General features: G+C 40.1%; 1 protein-coding gene across 2 annotated transcripts in view; it reads right to left on the reverse strand.

The window, feature by feature from the left end:
* Positions 1–829: 829 nt before the first annotated feature.
* AGPAT5 (1-acylglycerol-3-phosphate O-acyltransferase 5) overlaps positions 830–17,765 on the reverse strand; it is a 51,336-nt gene continuing 34,400 nt past the window's right edge. For both annotated transcript variants that reach the window (XM_023630679.2, XM_023630678.2), the window contains 3 exons: positions 12,252–12,413; positions 5,499–5,622; positions 830–3,347 (listed from right to left, as the gene is read on the reverse strand). In XM_023630679.2, the coding sequence (XP_023486447.1) occupies positions 3,122–3,347; positions 5,499–5,622; positions 12,252–12,413 (512 nt within the window). In that variant the 3' untranslated portion in view covers positions 830–3,121. The remainder of the gene's footprint in view (positions 3,348–5,498; positions 5,623–12,251; positions 12,414–17,765) is intronic.

Raw genomic sequence — 17,765 nt, forward strand, 5'->3', positions numbered from 1 at the left:
ATTACAAAGGAAAAAATAAAGCTTAAATAATCTGGATATAAAGGAAAATTGATACCACTCTAAATGAAAAAAAAAAATCACATGGAAATGAAATAATGAAAGAAATCATTAGTATGTATGATGTAAGGACTAGCCAGATTGGCCCTTTACTCACCAACCTGGCTAATTTTAGGTATGTGACGTTTCAGTGAGATATCCCAATGATTACGGAATTGTCAAGCAATTAATGCAGGTCATACATCTTATAAAATATATCGATGAGTTTATATAACCAAACTAATATTCTGCTTCACCATTTTCAGTATGATATTTTTTAGCCAGCCCCGGTGGTCTGGTGGTTAAGATCCTGTGCTCTCACCGCCACAGCCTGGATTCGTTTCTGGTCAGGGAACCACACCCCGGGTCTGTCGGCTGTCATACTATGGTGGCTGTGTTGCTGTGACGCTGAAAGCTATGCCACCAGTACTTCAAATACCAGCGGGGTGACCTATGGTGGACAGGTTTCAGCAGAGCTTCCAGACTCAGACAAACTAGGAAGAAGGACCTGGCCACCCACTTGTGAAAAAACGGCCATGAAAACCCTATGATACAGCACAGGAGGGGAGCGGATGGCGCTGGGTTCTGCTCTGCTGTGCACAGGGTGGCTCGAGTCAGGATTACTCACAGAGCTAACAACAAAAAATGTATTTTTTAAAAACTTGCTTAATACTTAAGAAAAACTATTATAGTTTTACATATTCAGAATGCAGGGCCAGCCGAGAAGCCTATTTTATGTAACAGGAAACTGTTGGTGAATTCTTGAATCACAAAATGTTAAAAAGCCCAGACATCAGAGACAGTGAAAGATTTTATTTTTTCTTTTACCTTCATCCAAACACACCCTTTTCTGAAAAACATAAAAGCATGCACATTGATGGCATTCTTACAAAGAAAAACTAAGTAATAACTAAGCTGTAAATCAACAATAACACAAACAAAAGGTAAAATGATAGCATGTGAAAAGATTTACAGGTAGACACAGGGCTCTTAATTTTAGAAAATAATAATTCAGGTCACATCAATACATGTTAAAAAGAAGCTTCTAATTTTCCAAATATTTTGATACAAAATTTTTTAAACTAATAAATATTTTATCGACCTTTTGTGAGAATATAAGGACAGCTGTAAGAACATGATGTTCAAGAGATCTTACACAGTTCACTCGGCCTTCTTAAAATCAATTACAATCAACATAACTCTAGTGGTATATCCATGATATTCAAAGTAAGTTACACAACTTACATTTACTTTGATCTAATTAGAAATAGGTTCTAACTTCAGGACTGTTAAAAAAAAGTATTTAACAAGATATGAATTGATTTAAATTTCACTTTACAGGTAAGAGAAAATTGCAATTTGGCATGAGAACATTTCTCAGAAGTTTTACCTACACCCCCAGGCATCATTAGGCCAACTGTACCCCGCGGGAATGTGTGTCTACAAGTGCGTGTGCACAGATACATTCTAACACATACAAACCCATTCAGACCACCCACTTCTTCGAAGGGGTGGCTTGAAATGGTTTACTCTCTGGTTCTGAAGATTCAGTTACACAAAATTTCCCTTAATTACTGTTTTCATTTTGTGTATCCTGATTCAACTGGTGTGTTTCATCTGGGGAACTGATAGAATTTTACAAGAAAATCTATTAGCAGTAAGCAGAAATGTTATCTTAAAAGACTCTCAGGCAATCAAGTTTAAATTATAACATAAAACAGAGCAGGTCGCACTTTAAGAAAGGTCCTCTTGCATGGGATATATTGTCCCATGGCTGAAAATTGTGTGATTTGGTTGCTAAAACACGGCCCTTGTTTTGAGGTGATATACAGATTAACTGTAAAACCTATTAAAACTAATGGTGACTGAACCAATTCACCGAGTCCTCATGGATCAAGCCTGTGTTTTACCGGCCTCTGCCGCAGCCAGTGGAGCTCACTCACCAGAGCTTCCACAGTTCAGCTCTGCACCAGGACACTCCAGCTACACGCTTCCTCGCTGCAAGTCTGCTGTGCCTGCCCCCGAGCAGCACAGTGCTCAATCCGAGGGAAGAACTCAAGCACCGTGGAGACCGACCATGAGGACATAAAAAGCCGTTTGGATTAAATATCTTGCTAAACCCAAGAGTAAGAGGCAAAAGGCACACGCTAGAAAATCTAGTCAGACGTCTGAAGGCTCCCAACACCTCAAATATCTGTGGACTCAGGTCCAACGAAGGTATACACTGATTATTTTGACGTAAAAAGTAACAGGAAACCTTAAGGTTTTCAAGTCCTTATGGCACAGATGTTGCGAAGTACTCAGAGCTTAGCTTAAAACTGCAAAAAGCTGGGCAATTTAAAGTTCTGCTACAATGCATCAGGGCCACAATTTTAACTCAAACTTAATTCTCACATGTCATACATTATTCTTTTGTGTAGGGTACAAGGTGTGCAAAGTAAGCTGTCTCAATAAATATTAGAAATGTTAACTACTTTGCAAATATACAGTAAGTGAAATCAGCTAATAAGGCGACACAATAAAAGCGTGCACTAACCAGAGCTTCCTCCCCACAAGCATTTCTTGCCCCTTTCCTTGTATCTTTCTCGATACTTAAATACAATTTCTTTGTCTTGGAGAAATTAAGCAAAAAGCAAAATATTACATAGCTGCAAGATACTAAATACTTTAGGGATAAGAGTTTGGACCAGTCAAGTTGGAAAAAATTGAAAATAACAAATATAGTGAAATATACTGCAAATTAATGTTCATGAATGCAGCTATCTGAATTACAAAACAATAACAAATTATACAATCCTAATAATCTTCAGAAGTTGACATTAGTTCACAGGAAACATCAAGTACAGCATAAACTCTGTTTAGCTTTTCCCTTTCCGGCAGCTTCTGTACTAAAGTTGTAAGACGTGTATGTTTGCCCAAGACCAATAGCATATTGGCTTTAGTCAGAAATTCTATTTTATCCAATGTTCAATCAATAAGGCTTTATTTACACTTCTTATTAAATTCAGGAAACAATTTGATGCAATGGGCGGCTGCCAATAAGAACCCACGTAGCACATTCCACTGCCTGGAGACAGCCGCTTGTTTATGCTTTAATACTAACCCACAAGCAGCCAATTAAGGTTCCGTAAATCCACGTTTTTACATATAGTTTCCTTCCAGCCTCAGTCATAAGCATACCAGCAGTCAAACTACTTAAGATCAATAATGATGGTAAAGTCTTCTTGAGACTTAGTTTAGAATTAACACTTTTCCCAGGAAATTTGTTTCTTCTTTCTGGATCCAGTGAATCATAGAATTCTATAAGCAACCTATGGCCAGAATGGAAAAAGAAACTTTAAAATTTCAGGTTTAGTCATTTCAATATTCTAATTCAACAAATATCTCTTGGGTGCCTATTAGGTGCTGGAGAAGCTATAGGTCTTTGAGAAAGAAAGATGAATAAGGAAACACCAGAAACTTGGTTTAATTGGAGTTTCCAGACTTTACAAATATCTTTAATATGTTCTATAATTAGTGTAGACGAGTTGTATTATAAAAACAGATGGGTTTAAGTAATTTTATGAGCCTGTTTTTGTTTTTTAAACTTTAGATCTTTAAAATTTTGCAACGACCTGACGACCTGACTCACACATGGGTAATAACCATCTCAGACTTTCTCCACCTTCCACAGTCTTTAGTCTTCCTTCTTCCCACAGCTCCCATTCCAGTGGAAGTCAAAGAAGAGATCAGCGGCGCTTATAACATACACGAAGTTTCCCAAAAAAGCCCTTATTGGCATGGAATTATAAAAGCAGGTAAAAAAGGGAAAAAATATTAATTCGTTTTCCCAGCTTATTTAAAAAATGTGGTTAGAACATACTCAATATAAAAATCTCAAACACAAAGCACAAAAAGGGTAAGTCCTTCTACTCCCTTATAAATCACATTCTCCAGAGAACACCACTGTTTTAAAATGTCTAGACTCATCCTAAATATATACAAACACTACAACACAAAATATAGTGGATATTAGATTTACTATTCAGGCTTTTGTCTGAGAACAGATTTTCACGTCAAAACACACAGATCTTACTTTTTAAATTTTTTCCATAACCAAAGTGGGTGGCACTGAAGGGCTGGTTTAAAAAATGATGTCGTGTACAACTGAGAGTGGATGAAATACAAAAATTTAGCTACTTGTTTATAAACGTTATAAAGTTTCATTTCAACACAGTACACTTTAAATAATTTCCACTTGTTAAAGTTAATCCAGGAGGGTTAATTAGGAAATATTTTACTGTACTACAACAAGGAAAGGAGGAACAATGGCAGTCTCTTAAGAAGCAGCATATTAGGAGAATAGAGCATGGGTAAAATTTCATAAAATATAACATAATTTGGGAAGTATTTTCTTAAGTCTTTAAAAAAAACCATACTTTTCAATGTGGTCTTAGTAAATGGTGCATCTGAAAACTAACAGATCCATGTTTTTGAAAGGAGGATAAAAAGTACAGATGTTTAAAACATATCTTTCAAAAAATAGGATATGCATCAGAAAGGATAAAACTTCCACTGACAGCAAAACAATAAATGAATAATATATCCTGAAGTTTTCATCTAAGAAAATTCAATTTATAAATATCATATCTAAACCTAAGACCCCCTTTTTACCTTCCTAAAAAGAAAACAAAATCCTAAAATTTCTACCTTTAGAAATTTGTGCTAAATCAAAGAGAGACTAACCTACTTTATCCATGTCACCCCTGCTCCAGCTCGCTCTGCAGTGAGTGGCCCGTCACTCCCACCCACTCAGTGGACCTCTGCAGGCCATGCCTCACACACGAGGTTTCCCACATGCCTGTGATTTCCTCGCAGGAGGTCTTGGCCAGGTCCAACACGGTTGTTTGCTCTAAAGTGACGTTATCAGCAGAGACAAACACAAGGTCAATCCCAGAAACTGCTTAGGCCCAAAAATACTAACAGCAAAAACACATTTTGGTCATGAAAATGTCAACTGCCCCTTCCTCTTCCAACAAATACACTGGGACCAATTCCACATGCACATCAGACTCATTCCTCTCTCCCAAAGCCCCGCTTTTCCACACACTGCGCGCAGGACAGCTAGTCTTCAAACAACACACCACCTTGTCTCACCTGAGAGGGCAGATTTGGGGCATCTTACACTGGAAAGCTTTTTGTGTGTGTCTTTCTCTTTTTTTAATTTTATATCGTACCATAGAGTGTAGTCTAAGAAATACTGTAAATGAAAATAGATAGGCCTCCCACAACCAGTTCTTTTACAGTGACTCGTAACAATGAAGTTTAAAACATGAACAGATTATGCGTGGAACAAGATTTGACTTGAGTTTATAAAAAGCATTCTAAGATCATAAAAGCGTTTACATTCATTTCAAATTGTTTACTGTAGTGAAATTTAGTTGAACCAAAGTTTCTGAAATGCTAGAACTGTTGTTACTCACTTATCTTTTATTTCAAAACGTTCATGAAGCCATCTTCTCATATATACTTGTTCTTCTGGGACATCTTTTTTGTCTATACGATCAATGTGAATATGAATTTTTGGACATTCTTTGCAGAGAAATTCTAAGAAAGAAAAATATTTCATTTTTAAAATTATTTTAGAACTCACAGTTATACTATAATGAAAATGAGGTAAAAAAATTTTAAGTGATGAAAAAGTACAGATTCCTTATTTATCAAAAAACAAAGTTAAAAGAAAATAAAGACTATAAACTGTGGTTTTGGGTTTCAAGGTGAAGTAGAAGAGTATGTTGTAATTTTCAAGTCTACCACAATTCCCTAAGCCATTAAGTTAAATCAATAGTACAAACGTTACTCTCTACACAACAGCTTTTACCTCTATAGGCAGCCCAGGAATAGGAAGTTGGACTCTCACTAGAAGTAAGTACCCACCCTCGAAAGGAGTCCCCAAATGCCAACCACCATCAGACCCACCAATCATCTTCATGGGACCACTAGTCTTCCATTCCCAAGCCTATCATTTGTCACACATTGTCACTGCTGTTCCCACTGGACTGCGAGTCCCACAAGGGCAGAGATGGAGTCTGTCTGGTTCCCTCTGGCAAAGCACTGGGCACACAGGGGCACTTAATCCCCATCAATCCCTAGTGCCTGAGCTGGCACATGAGCCTCCATTGCTGACTGCTACTCGGCCACATCAGACTTGGGAGAGGGATCTCCTTTCCTCTCTGACTTGCTATTGGCTTCCACTCACTGGTACTCCTTGCTTTCCTGATCCTTGCCATGAAAAACAGACTATACGTGGTTCAGGAACCAAATTCCTTTTGTAGAAGAGCTATGTGCTCTTAAATAACTCTAGCTCCTAAGACATACTAATTTGACAAAAGCAGACAGCCTTTTTTCAGCCGGGGTTGCACAAGAGATGAGGCTAGGATTTATTCCAAGATAAGAAAGAACTTTGAGCCTGGAAACTCCCTTTTTTGTAGGTGGCTCTGTGGAGAGCCGAGAATATTAACATACTTAAAATTCCTTGGAGAACAAGGAAATACTCCTAAGACATTTAAGAGAAGACTATGTTCCCTAGGCGGGTATGCAAGCAGGAGGCTGAGACCTTCTCCCTCAAGTTGCAATGTGTTCAAAGACGTGTTCTAAGAGATGGTGACTGGCATGCTGCACAGTTTGACAAAGCCTTTAAGCCTCTCCTTAAAGCAGTCTCTACTCTTTTGACTCCACATCCATCCCTTTTTCGCTAAGGACTCTCTTCGACTGCTCTTCTTTACTTATGACGTCAAGCGTTAGTAGTAGTAACATGCAGCATTTTGGGCATCAAAAATTATCTTATTTTTTATATACTTTTAGGAGTGATCTGGCTTTGATGATAAATGTGCAAAAACACTGTAATAGGGAAGATTGTAGCTTTTCAATATTTTTGTCTTAATTTCCCTCAGGTTCTATTGTCATTTAAATAATCAAAGAACTGCTTAAGTACTTTTAGAATTGTGCGTCAGTCAAGAGCATGGACAGTGAGCCAGGCAGCCTGGCTTTCGATCCCTTGTCAACCCAGGCAGATCTGTCAGCCTCTTCCCTGTTCCCACCTGCCCAGCAGGTGGTTGCGGGAGTCCTCTGAGCATGCAGAGCACAGAGTTTGCACCACATGTTAGCTATCATAATTTTTTAGTGGCATATCCTTCTCATTTGGCCCTCTTATTTCTATTTCTAATACATAAAAACACAGACTCCAACATCAATTTTCCTACCTTCACTTAATTATCTACATCTCCCCCTCAACATTTCCATAATTAAGTCATCATCCAATTGACACTGCATTTATCCTTGATATTGCAAGCACTGTGTATGGCTACAGACTGTGAGGAAATGAAACCGACTGCACTTTAAATGTCAGAAGTGAAATGTGTATGAACTAAAGCGGTCAGAATGTGATGGCAACGCATCTAATAAGACAGGAGCTCAGGAGGGAAGAGCACTCACACTGTGAGAAAGGAGCTCCAAAACTTACATGGGTGTTTTAGGCTTTTCTTCCCCTGAAATTTACACGGTGACTTTGGCATTTAACACACTTTCTTCTACATTGTTTCACTTGATCTCCACAAGTCTACGTAGGTGAGTACTATTACCTCCTCATAGGGATGAAGAAACTAAGGCTCAGAGAGGACCAAGGCCTGGAGTAGCTGGTAGGGGAGCCAGATCAGCCACTTCTGTGGTCAGGCATCCAACCAGAGCCCTAAGGTACCATCAGATAACCACTAACTGACGTTCGGGAGGCCCTACCACCAAGGACAAGCAGTCAGGAAAACAAATACTTTAATATCTAACAGAGCTCTTGTATCTATATTTGTAAAAACTATCTTAAAGATTTTCTTTTTTCTCCCCAAAGCCCCCCGGTACACAGTTGCGTATTTTTAGTTGTGGGTACTTCTAGTTGTGGCATGTGGGACGCTACCTCAGCGTGGCTTGATGAGCAGTGACATGTCCACACCCAGCATCCGAACCGGCGAAACCCTGGGCCGCCGAAGTGGAGCGCACGAACTTAACCACTAAGCCACGGGGCTAGCCCCTCTAAAAACTATTTTAGTTGGGGCATATTTCATATTGCATGGGCGAAAATTATCCCATAATATTAGGGAACACAGGGAAAAATACTCCAATGAAGGTACATTTCTTTTCTAATCGTCACTTTCCCGGTGGAGCCCTAGAGTAAACTGACAGGCTAGGGCACTACAGGAAGTCTTCCCGGTGTCCACACACGTCACAGAGCCAGCCCCTGGGGAAGCGGAGCCCGTCTGCTCAGGGCCTGGGGAGCCCAGCATGAGCAGCCAGGAGAGAAAGTGGGAGCAGATGACGGGCCTGTGCTGAACCGAGGCCTCCACATGCTACGTCCTCACTCAGCTCCCACACTGCTGACTGTCAGCTTATCATCTGCCCCCTCACCTTTCTCTGGGGGAAAAAAGACTATCTATATTTATATAAAAATACATATATATAAATATAACCTAGATCCAACAGTAGAAAACGGGGCAGGTAAGGCGTATATTCATATCAATGAACACTATGTAGCCTTTAAAAAATAATTACAGAAGTGTGTGTACTGACATGTAAAGATGTTCATGACACACTACTAAGCACAAAAAAGCAAGCTATAAAGAAAGCAATATATATATGAACCATTTCATTGTTTTTAAATACATAAAGGCACATATACACTCCAACACACAGGCATAATAAAAAGAAGATTCTGAGAACAGCATCCAAACTGCTAACTGGTGCTGCATCTGGACAGGTGAGCGTGTGGAGTCTTTTTCCCTTTTTGTGGGTTACCTGTAATTTTCCCCTCAAAGTATGTTTTATTCTCATAAAGAAAATATTAATAAAATAGTTACCTAGAGTCATATAAAATGCTTCAATAGAATATCAAATACTCTCTTTAAGCTCACAATTTATTACCCATACCACTCAGTTTAGAAAGAGAATTTGGAAAAAGTCAATTATAATCAAACTGCCCCTTCTTACCGCGCCCCCAATGGACATTGTCCACGAAAGCACTCTGACTCCGACGACAAGCCCAGATGAACCACGCACCAGAGGATGCCCGGGGGTTTTGATCAATAGCCACCTTACGATGAAATACACCACGAAATGGGAAAGCCAGAGGACATGACCTGCTGCCCATCTCGCTGATGTGAGGCCTCACTAAGGCCTCAGCCGTAGACTCCCGTGACCACAGAATCTGTGCCAAGTTCACTCGCACTGCAGCTCCCGCCCTCACCTGCAGCGAGGCCCTGTCAGCGGTCTAGACTGGTGCTGGGGCCCTGCACGGTCAGCAACCATCCCAGGTGATTCTGATGCATCTATAATCCTCCTACAATGCTTTGAGAAACACTGGCCTATGGCATATAAATGAACAATCTAGCAACTTTATGGAAAAACATTGTTTTTATAATTGGGCTACGAAATATGGATATTAAATGATAGTCCACTATGTATGAAGATAATATTTAATACCAATTAAACACAAAGTACTTACAATATTCTAAGTCACAGAATTTCATACCTAACGCAACTTACATTATACTTCATAGAAATGAAAGTGAGCCTTAATCTATACTAGATTATAAGTAAAGCATAATATCAATTAACTTATATAATAATGAGAGCAGGGCTTTTCAAGCTACAGGTCCCAACGCACAATTAAAATAAACACACAACAAGGGAAACCAGGTATCATTTCTTACGTGCACAGGTAATGTGCAGAAGAATGGCTCAGTAGTGGGAATGTAAATGCATCTGCGAATTGGACAAACATTGCCAAGATAACTTCTACAGAGGTTCTACTATGCTGTACTCCTAACAGCAAAGCAGATAAGGGCCTGTTCTCCGTTAATCTCACCCCAGGGCCTGTTACCAAACCTGCCATAGGGAGGTTTGCCAGTCTCATAGTAAAAATATGGTATCTTACTGTATGTTTTAATTTGCATTTTTCTTATAATGAATGAGGTTGAACATTCTTTTCTGTGAACTGTCTGTTGTTACACTTTACCCATTTTTCTACTGAGTTATCGGTCACCTTCTCATCAATTTGTAGGAACACTTTATACATTACAGAAATTAGCCTTTTTTCTGTGATCTAAGTTGCAAATATTTTCCCAGTCTGCCTTCAATCTTTTGATTTGATTCTAGTATATTTTTCCATGTAGAAATATTTATCTTTAACTGATTGAAATGATAGATTTTATTTTCTACATGGCTTCTGGGTGTGATAGTTGGGAAAGCCAACCCTTTCAAAAATAGAGACATTCTGTAATGAACACACAGAGCCACTGTCAGCTAACGTGTAGTAGACTAAGCAGTGCCGTGGGAGGGGTGCTGGGTCTGGAACCTGGGCTATGCAACTCTGAAATGGTTTGCTTCCTCAAGCTTTTCTGATCTAGCTGGGAGGAGACAGAGTTACCATACGCTAAGTATCATATGCTTGTGGCACGTGCAGTGCCAGGAAGCGCCAAAGCAAGAGAAAGTGCTACGAGCTAGAAAGCAAATGACTAGGAAAGACTTCATCAGACACGGAGGTTGAGGGGGAGCAGACTTGGATGGGGGCAACAAAGGGGAAGGAGGGGGTTTCATTTGGAAAGGAGGCCTGGCCTACACATAGCCTTCCGTTACAGAACCTGCGTGGAGGTACATGAAGAGGTCCGTAACAGCAGTAAACCAGCTCCCCTTCTCAGCACAGTGCAGGAGGGACAAGGGAGAGAGGAGCTCGGGCTGGAAGACAGAGTCCTTGGATGGCAGGCTAAAGAGGCGAGTATTTACCCTGTGAACACAGCCAAGCCATCAAGATCTTATGAGCAAGACGGTGACACAATGAAAACAGCATTTTAAAAAGGTTCTTATGGGAATTATATCTGTTTTTCATACTTAATAAAAACATGTTTAATCTCATTTTTTAAACAATGTTTGATAAACTAATGATAATATTGTTGAACAATTAAATGCATGTCTGTTTTCAAATATAAAAACAGGTCAATGACTCCTTCAATGGTTAAAAAAGAAAAATATTATTACATTTCCTTTTTAATAAGAAAGGAGAAATGGTAGAGTAAGAATATCCACATATGATACAAAAGAAATTAAGTAGTGGTCACCTCTGGGAAAGGAAAGGGGCAGACCAGGCGGACGGGGACAAGGTGGAAACCAACTATGCCTTACACAGTTTTAATTTTTAAACTGTTTGATGTATAATATATTCCAAAAAATTACATTTAAAATGGAAAAAAAAGAACTTTAGCTTCCTACTTCACAACTACTCTGTGTTAAAGGCAATTATAAGGGCAATCACTCTTGTTTCAGATTTTATTTCCTCCAGCACGGTCAATTTTTGGACCATTTAGCCCCCTTGTGCCTCACTCCGCCATCCCCTCTCCCAAACTTCCTGCTTGGGGAGCTCCTCTTTATGCCTTTTGAACGTATTTTGAACCTCTGCCTTCCAGAGATCCTACTGAGGGAAGCACTCTGACGTCAGCTCCAGTCAAACAGCTGCTGGGTGGAGCATAAAGCCCAGTGCTCTCTCCACCACAGCACGAGCGGACACACTGAGAAGGGGACGGAGGCTCCACACGCCTCCTCGTTCACCTGTTCTCACGTTTAAATTTCTCTCACAGGCCAGAGAGTTTGGGTTATGTTTAAAACATTATGCTCACTAACAATTTTACTTTTTATTGTTAAATCTGACATACATACACAGATAACAGCTCAAAGGTCCCTAAAACCTAGCACGTTTGAAAAAAGAAAAAGTCATACTTCACCTGTTCTTCTTGTCAATGATCCTAAATTTCATAAATATTATGTGAAAAATACATGTAAAGATGAACACTGACCATCAGTGCCCATCTCAGTATCACTAGGCCAGCACTCCCCATCCTTACTCCTTCCTTGGATGCACGTAGCTTTCCATTTTTATGTGTCAACTTTGGGTACAAAGAGGCTGAGTTAATGATAATGGGCGAGTCCAAAGGACTAAAACGGCAGCCAAGAAATACCGAACTGAGAACTAATGAAATTTGAACTGTTACAGATTAATAAAAAGTACTTGAAAATATATCAAGTATATTTACTTGGAAAACATATCAAGTAAATGCAGTGAAGTAGAGTACACTTACTTATTTTTTAAAAATGAATTACACGTTCATAAATATATATGATTCAATTGAAAACAAACTTACCAGCCATGGATGGTGCTTCTTTGCGTTGCCCTTTGTCGTCCATAGTCCCTTCGAAAGCCACTGTAACGTCATAAATTGCATCTAAATAGCTCTTCATAGTATCAAAAGCAACATGGGTTGCCTTCACTCTTGGTGTCAGCACATGTTTTAATACTGGAAGGCCTAGAAGATAAGTTGATTCCATGTGGCCATAAACTAGTTACGAAACATCTCAGTAATAGAATAGAACAGCTAAATTCTTCCTAAATTTCCATGAATAGACCAACCAGTATACATTAACGCCATAATCTGAGATCTACAGAACTTTCAGAAAGCACTCTCACATGACTTCCTCTATTTAAATCAACATTCATTTAATACATATCTATTAAACATGTACACACACAAGGCATTGTGGGAAGATGTTGGAAAATCAGCCCTCAAGAAGCTTATGACCTATCAACAACCCTTCAATTTAGTAACCCTGACAAGGGCAAATATGATTCTCATTTCTGGCAACAGAATAAAGGTGACAGCATCTTGCTCATGGTCACTCAAGATTCAGGAGTACAATTCATAATTTCTAACTCCTAGTCTATGATTCTTTCAGCTCTATTTTTATTCAAATAAGAACTAGGTGGGGGGGGGGGTGGATTACCTAAATGACCCCCACTGTGCACAGTATCTGAGGTAAGAGCTGATGTGGTCTATATAATACAATCTAGTTTCTTGTTATATATATATATATTTTTTAATTGAGGTATAACTCACATACCATAAGATTCACCCTTTTAAAGTATACATTCAGTGGTTTTTAGTATATTCAAAGAGCTGTGCAACCATCACCACTATCAAATTCCAGACCATTTTCATCACTCCAACAAGGCACCCTGTACCCTTTGCAGACATTGCATTCTCCCCTACACCACCGCACCCTACCCCAGCCGCCACGAGTCTACCTTCTCTCTGTATAGATTTGCCTCTTATGGACCTTTCACATAATGGAATCATACAGTATGTGGACTTTTGTGGTCTTTCTTCTTTCACCTAGCATAAAGTATCCGAGGTTCTTCCATGTTGTAAGATATACCAGTACTTCATTACTTTTTATGGCTGAACAGTATTCCATCGTATGGATCTACTACAGTTTGTTCATCCATGGGCCAGTTGATAGATATGTGGATTGTTTTCACCCTTTTGCAATTACGAATAATGCCACTACAAACATTCATATAAATGCATATGAATGCTGCATGTGAAAGTTTTTGTACAAAACTATGATTTCAATTCTCTTGGGTATACTTGAGATACATAAATATGTATATACACACACACACACTTTTAAAAGTTTCTCTGAGAAAATATTGGAATTTATATAGAATAATTAATCACATATTCATTAGTGCTCCTACCAGTGCTAAGAATTTGTTCTCCCAAATTTCCTACTGCCTCCCTTTTCCTGGATTAGAATATTTGCCGACAATTTAACAGAAAACAGTAGCTCTCTGAAGTGACATGCAAACAGACTAGGAAAAGCTTGCCTTGGATTTTCCCCGGCCTCCCTCCAGGGAAGATGAGCTGCATAAGGAAGAGCAGCTACAGCATGTTGGGATCTTCCCGCAGAAGAATTTTTAGAATGCAGAGTGGTGTGGGAAAGAAGAAGATTCCCACAGCCACGTATCCGACTGACGTCCCCAGGGCAGACGCCAGTTCACTTCTTCACAACCTCACAACAAAAATCTGAATAGTACACCAGGCTGGCAAACATTTATTTGTTCATTAAATTAGTTAATACTTTCTGCTTTGCTATTGGAGCTCACCCAGTTCTATGAAGTCCAAAGTCCCACAGAATCACTCTGTGGTATGCAGAAAGAACAAGTAATTACTAGAGTCTAAGTAGGTCAGTAAGATGTGCGGAGAAGAAAAAATCTGAAGGAGAAGGTCAAACATACTCATTTAAAGACACTGAAAGGTCCAGAACTGAGAAGGGACTGACCGCCTGGCAAGACAGAGGTTCCGGGTACCTGGCCTAGTATCTTCAGTGGGGTGGGAGGAATGGAAGCTCACGGGGGGTTAAGTGATGTGTCAATGTGTGAGGTGAGAAAAACAACAGCCAATTCTTTCCTGCATGTATTTACTACACACGGTCTATTAATTTTCCCAGACTTAGAATAATATAAGATACCCTTACCTTTATGACAAACAGAATCTGGCCCTTCTTTGATATCAGAAGTCCCTTAACAATGTGAAGTCCCAGCCATGGACTCCTCCAGTCCACAAGAGGAATGATTTATCTTCTCTGGCCAGGTCTTCAACTCTTAACAGTGAGGAGGGCACTCACTATCCCCAAACCTTGGGTCATTATTATACAACCAATTTCATGATAGCAACATAGAGCACAATTGGAATTTAATGACAGGTGTCCATAATTACCTGCTCGAGCTTGAGCCCATCACACTGAGACTAGATCTCCCCAGGAACCAGAGCAAAGCCCTGAGCCCCAACAGAGAAAAACGGCAGCTGATGAAGTTAATTCACCTGGTCAATAGCTGGTTCTCTACTTTAGGATCTGCTCTGCCTCATTTCACGTCCAGATCCCCCGAGCTCCCACTTGGTACTAACGGTAACCTCACCCCCCGACCCTCCCACCCCTGCCCCGACTATGCTTCTCCCTGAGGCCATGCGGTGGTGGCTGGTATAACTGAAACTCTGCTGTCAGTATTATATCGTGGAAACATCATAAATAAATGATAAACACACTGGAGAGAGAAGCCTTTATTGATCCATATAGAAAATCCTACATTATGTATATTATCATCTCACTTGACTCCCACAAATTAAGTAACTAAGGTTCAGAGAAGTAAAATGACTTGCTCAAAGTCACACAGCTAGCAAGACCTTTTAATGTCTTATTTAGTACTTTTTCTATTCAGTAAATTTTTTTTTTTTTAAAGATTTTATTTTTTCCTTTTTCTCCCCAAAGCCCCCCGGTACATAGTTGTGTATTCTTCGTTGTGGGTTCCTCTAGTTGTGGCATGTGGGACGCTGCCTCAGCGTGGTCTGACGAGCAGTGCCATGTCCGCGCCCAGGATTCGAACCGACGAAACACTGGGCCGCCTGCAGCGGAGCGCGCGAACTTAACCACTCGGCCACGGGGCCAGCCCCTCTATTCAGTAAATTTTAATAGGATACTACTCTAAAACTATAAACATGTAGGTTAGAGATTAATGAGGCAATAAAATAAACTTAAGCAGCTACAGTACATTGCAGAATGTCCTAAAAGAGATACGAAATATTCTCAGAAGATAAAAATATTACTCCGACTTACAGACTTTATCTGGTCACTCCTGTCTAATTGGGGAAAGCGTCGGGAACAAGAGGACACGGAGAAGGTGAGAGGGAGGCTCGCAGCACACAGAGTGGGGGAGACAGACAGACGAACAAAGGCAAAGAAGGACGGACCTGGACGGTCTGTGCAACACATGCACAGAGCTAGTAAGACACAAGATCAAAAAGTACCTTGGAGTCACATCGCTAAAAGCTTTAGAATGATAAGCTGATGCACTGATATTGATCTGTGGGACTCCAAGGATGTTAGGCCCAAGGAGAGATACAATCTAGGTGCTAAGAAAAACGGTTCAGGTTTCCGAAATAGTTTAGGACATTAGGTCACAGGCAATGAGATCCTGAGTTAGGACTGAAGCAGTGCAAACTGAAAAGAGAAAATGTAGTCAAATGATGTTATAAAAACAAAATATACACTGATTCAGCAACTAAGTGAATGTGGTAATAAAGGAAAAGAAGTAAAAAATACCCGGGCTTCTGCCCTGGAAGACACGAACAAGGTTGCATCATAAATAGAAAGAGAATGGCCAGGAGGAAGAGCTGGCGAGGGGGGTTGTGAGTGTGCAGATACCCATCACACAGAAAGAGCAGAAGGGGGAGAGCAGGAGGCAGGCAAAAACAGAGAATACGAGTTCAAATTGGGCACGCTGAAGTTGAAGTTGGATAGAAAACTCCAGAAGGAGTTGGAAATATGGTCTGTAAAATGGTCAAGAATCCACCAGAGATAAACATCTGGGAATCATCTGAACAGACATGAAAGCTGGAGTAATGGCAGTGACTGAGAATACGAAAGGACAGAAGAGAAAAGGCAAGGAATGCCTTAGGGAACATTCACTTCTCAAAAAAAATAAAAGATAAAATGATAATGGGGACTAAGAGAAGCCAGAACAAAAAAGAGGAAAGTCAATGGAATGCAAAAGCTCAGGGAAGAGAATGTTTAAGGGAAGAGGAGGTGATACTTAAAAAAAAAAAAAATTATATATATATATACTGTCGCCATATTTATTTCTACAAAATAGTTGTTTCCTCATTATAAAAGTAGTAAGGTCATAAATAATGTCAAAAGCCACATGCACACTAACCACTATGAGAAGTGATCAAGATGCCATGAGACTGTAAGTTAGCGATGGCTAGTAAGATGGAAGTGGGGTGAACACCTCAAGAGTGGATGGGGGCACAAAGAACAAGGAAAGGGGCCCAGACTTCTCTTCCAGGAAGATCAGCGCTAAAGAGAAGGAGAGAGAAACCAGCAAAGCCACAGGTGGGGAATACATGCCCCTACCTATGTATACACACACACGTGCACACAGGCACACACACGCATGCACATGTGTGCGCACACGTACATACACACGCACTATTTATATGAGAATCAGGCTGTGTTTTTACACTGGGGGGAATGCAGTAGAGAGGAGTGTGGTGGTGATGTAAGCAAAAGGAACTTACTGAAGCAACAACATTAAGATTTTGAAATAAAGGGATCTGCATGATTATACAATACAATCTTTTCAGAGAAACATAACTTCAAGGCAAAGAAACTTGGAGATGTGAGGGGAAAAAAATCTGAAAAATATAAGAGTCAGACAAAAAGAGAAAAATAAAACAATTTCTAAACACAGCATTACTGGCTCAGCTGAGATTAGACAGCAGGGATTGGTTGCAGAAGGCAACCAGCATGGATTTTTACGATGCTCCCATTGCCACAGGAGAGAGAAAACAAACCAGGTTACGAGAAATACAACAAGGTGGAAACAAAACATGCCTGGAACCGGAGCTGCAGGGAACAGCAGCAGCTGACTGCAAGGCTGGGGGGCAAACAAGAGCTACATGAGGCCTAGAAAGCCACAGAAGAGCCAAGGAAGAGTCAGAATTAAGCCAGGAAAAAAAAAAAAAAAACAGGAGGGAAGAGCAAGGAAGAGGCAGAAGCGGAACAAGCTACATGATCTGCGGGATCCATTGTAATTCCCTGACCCTGACAGCAGAGCATTAAACCAAGCACAGTGTCCTGTGCAAGAAACAGACTCTCCTGGAGAGCCTGCAAAGGACCACAAAGATCCTGACCAGTTACAAAAAAATTCTAGGTATTTGGTTTGCTGTTATAGATGCGTCACTGAATCCCTGTTTTCTGTTACTAAATTCCTTAGTAACTATTGGAAAGCAAAACGCCTAAAATGATTCTAAGGACAATTA

The sequence above is a fragment of the Equus caballus genome, chromosome 27 (genome assembly GCF_041296265.1).
Source record: "Equus caballus isolate H_3958 breed thoroughbred chromosome 27, TB-T2T, whole genome shotgun sequence".
Classification (NCBI taxonomy): Eukaryota; Metazoa; Chordata; class Mammalia; order Perissodactyla; family Equidae; genus Equus; species Equus caballus.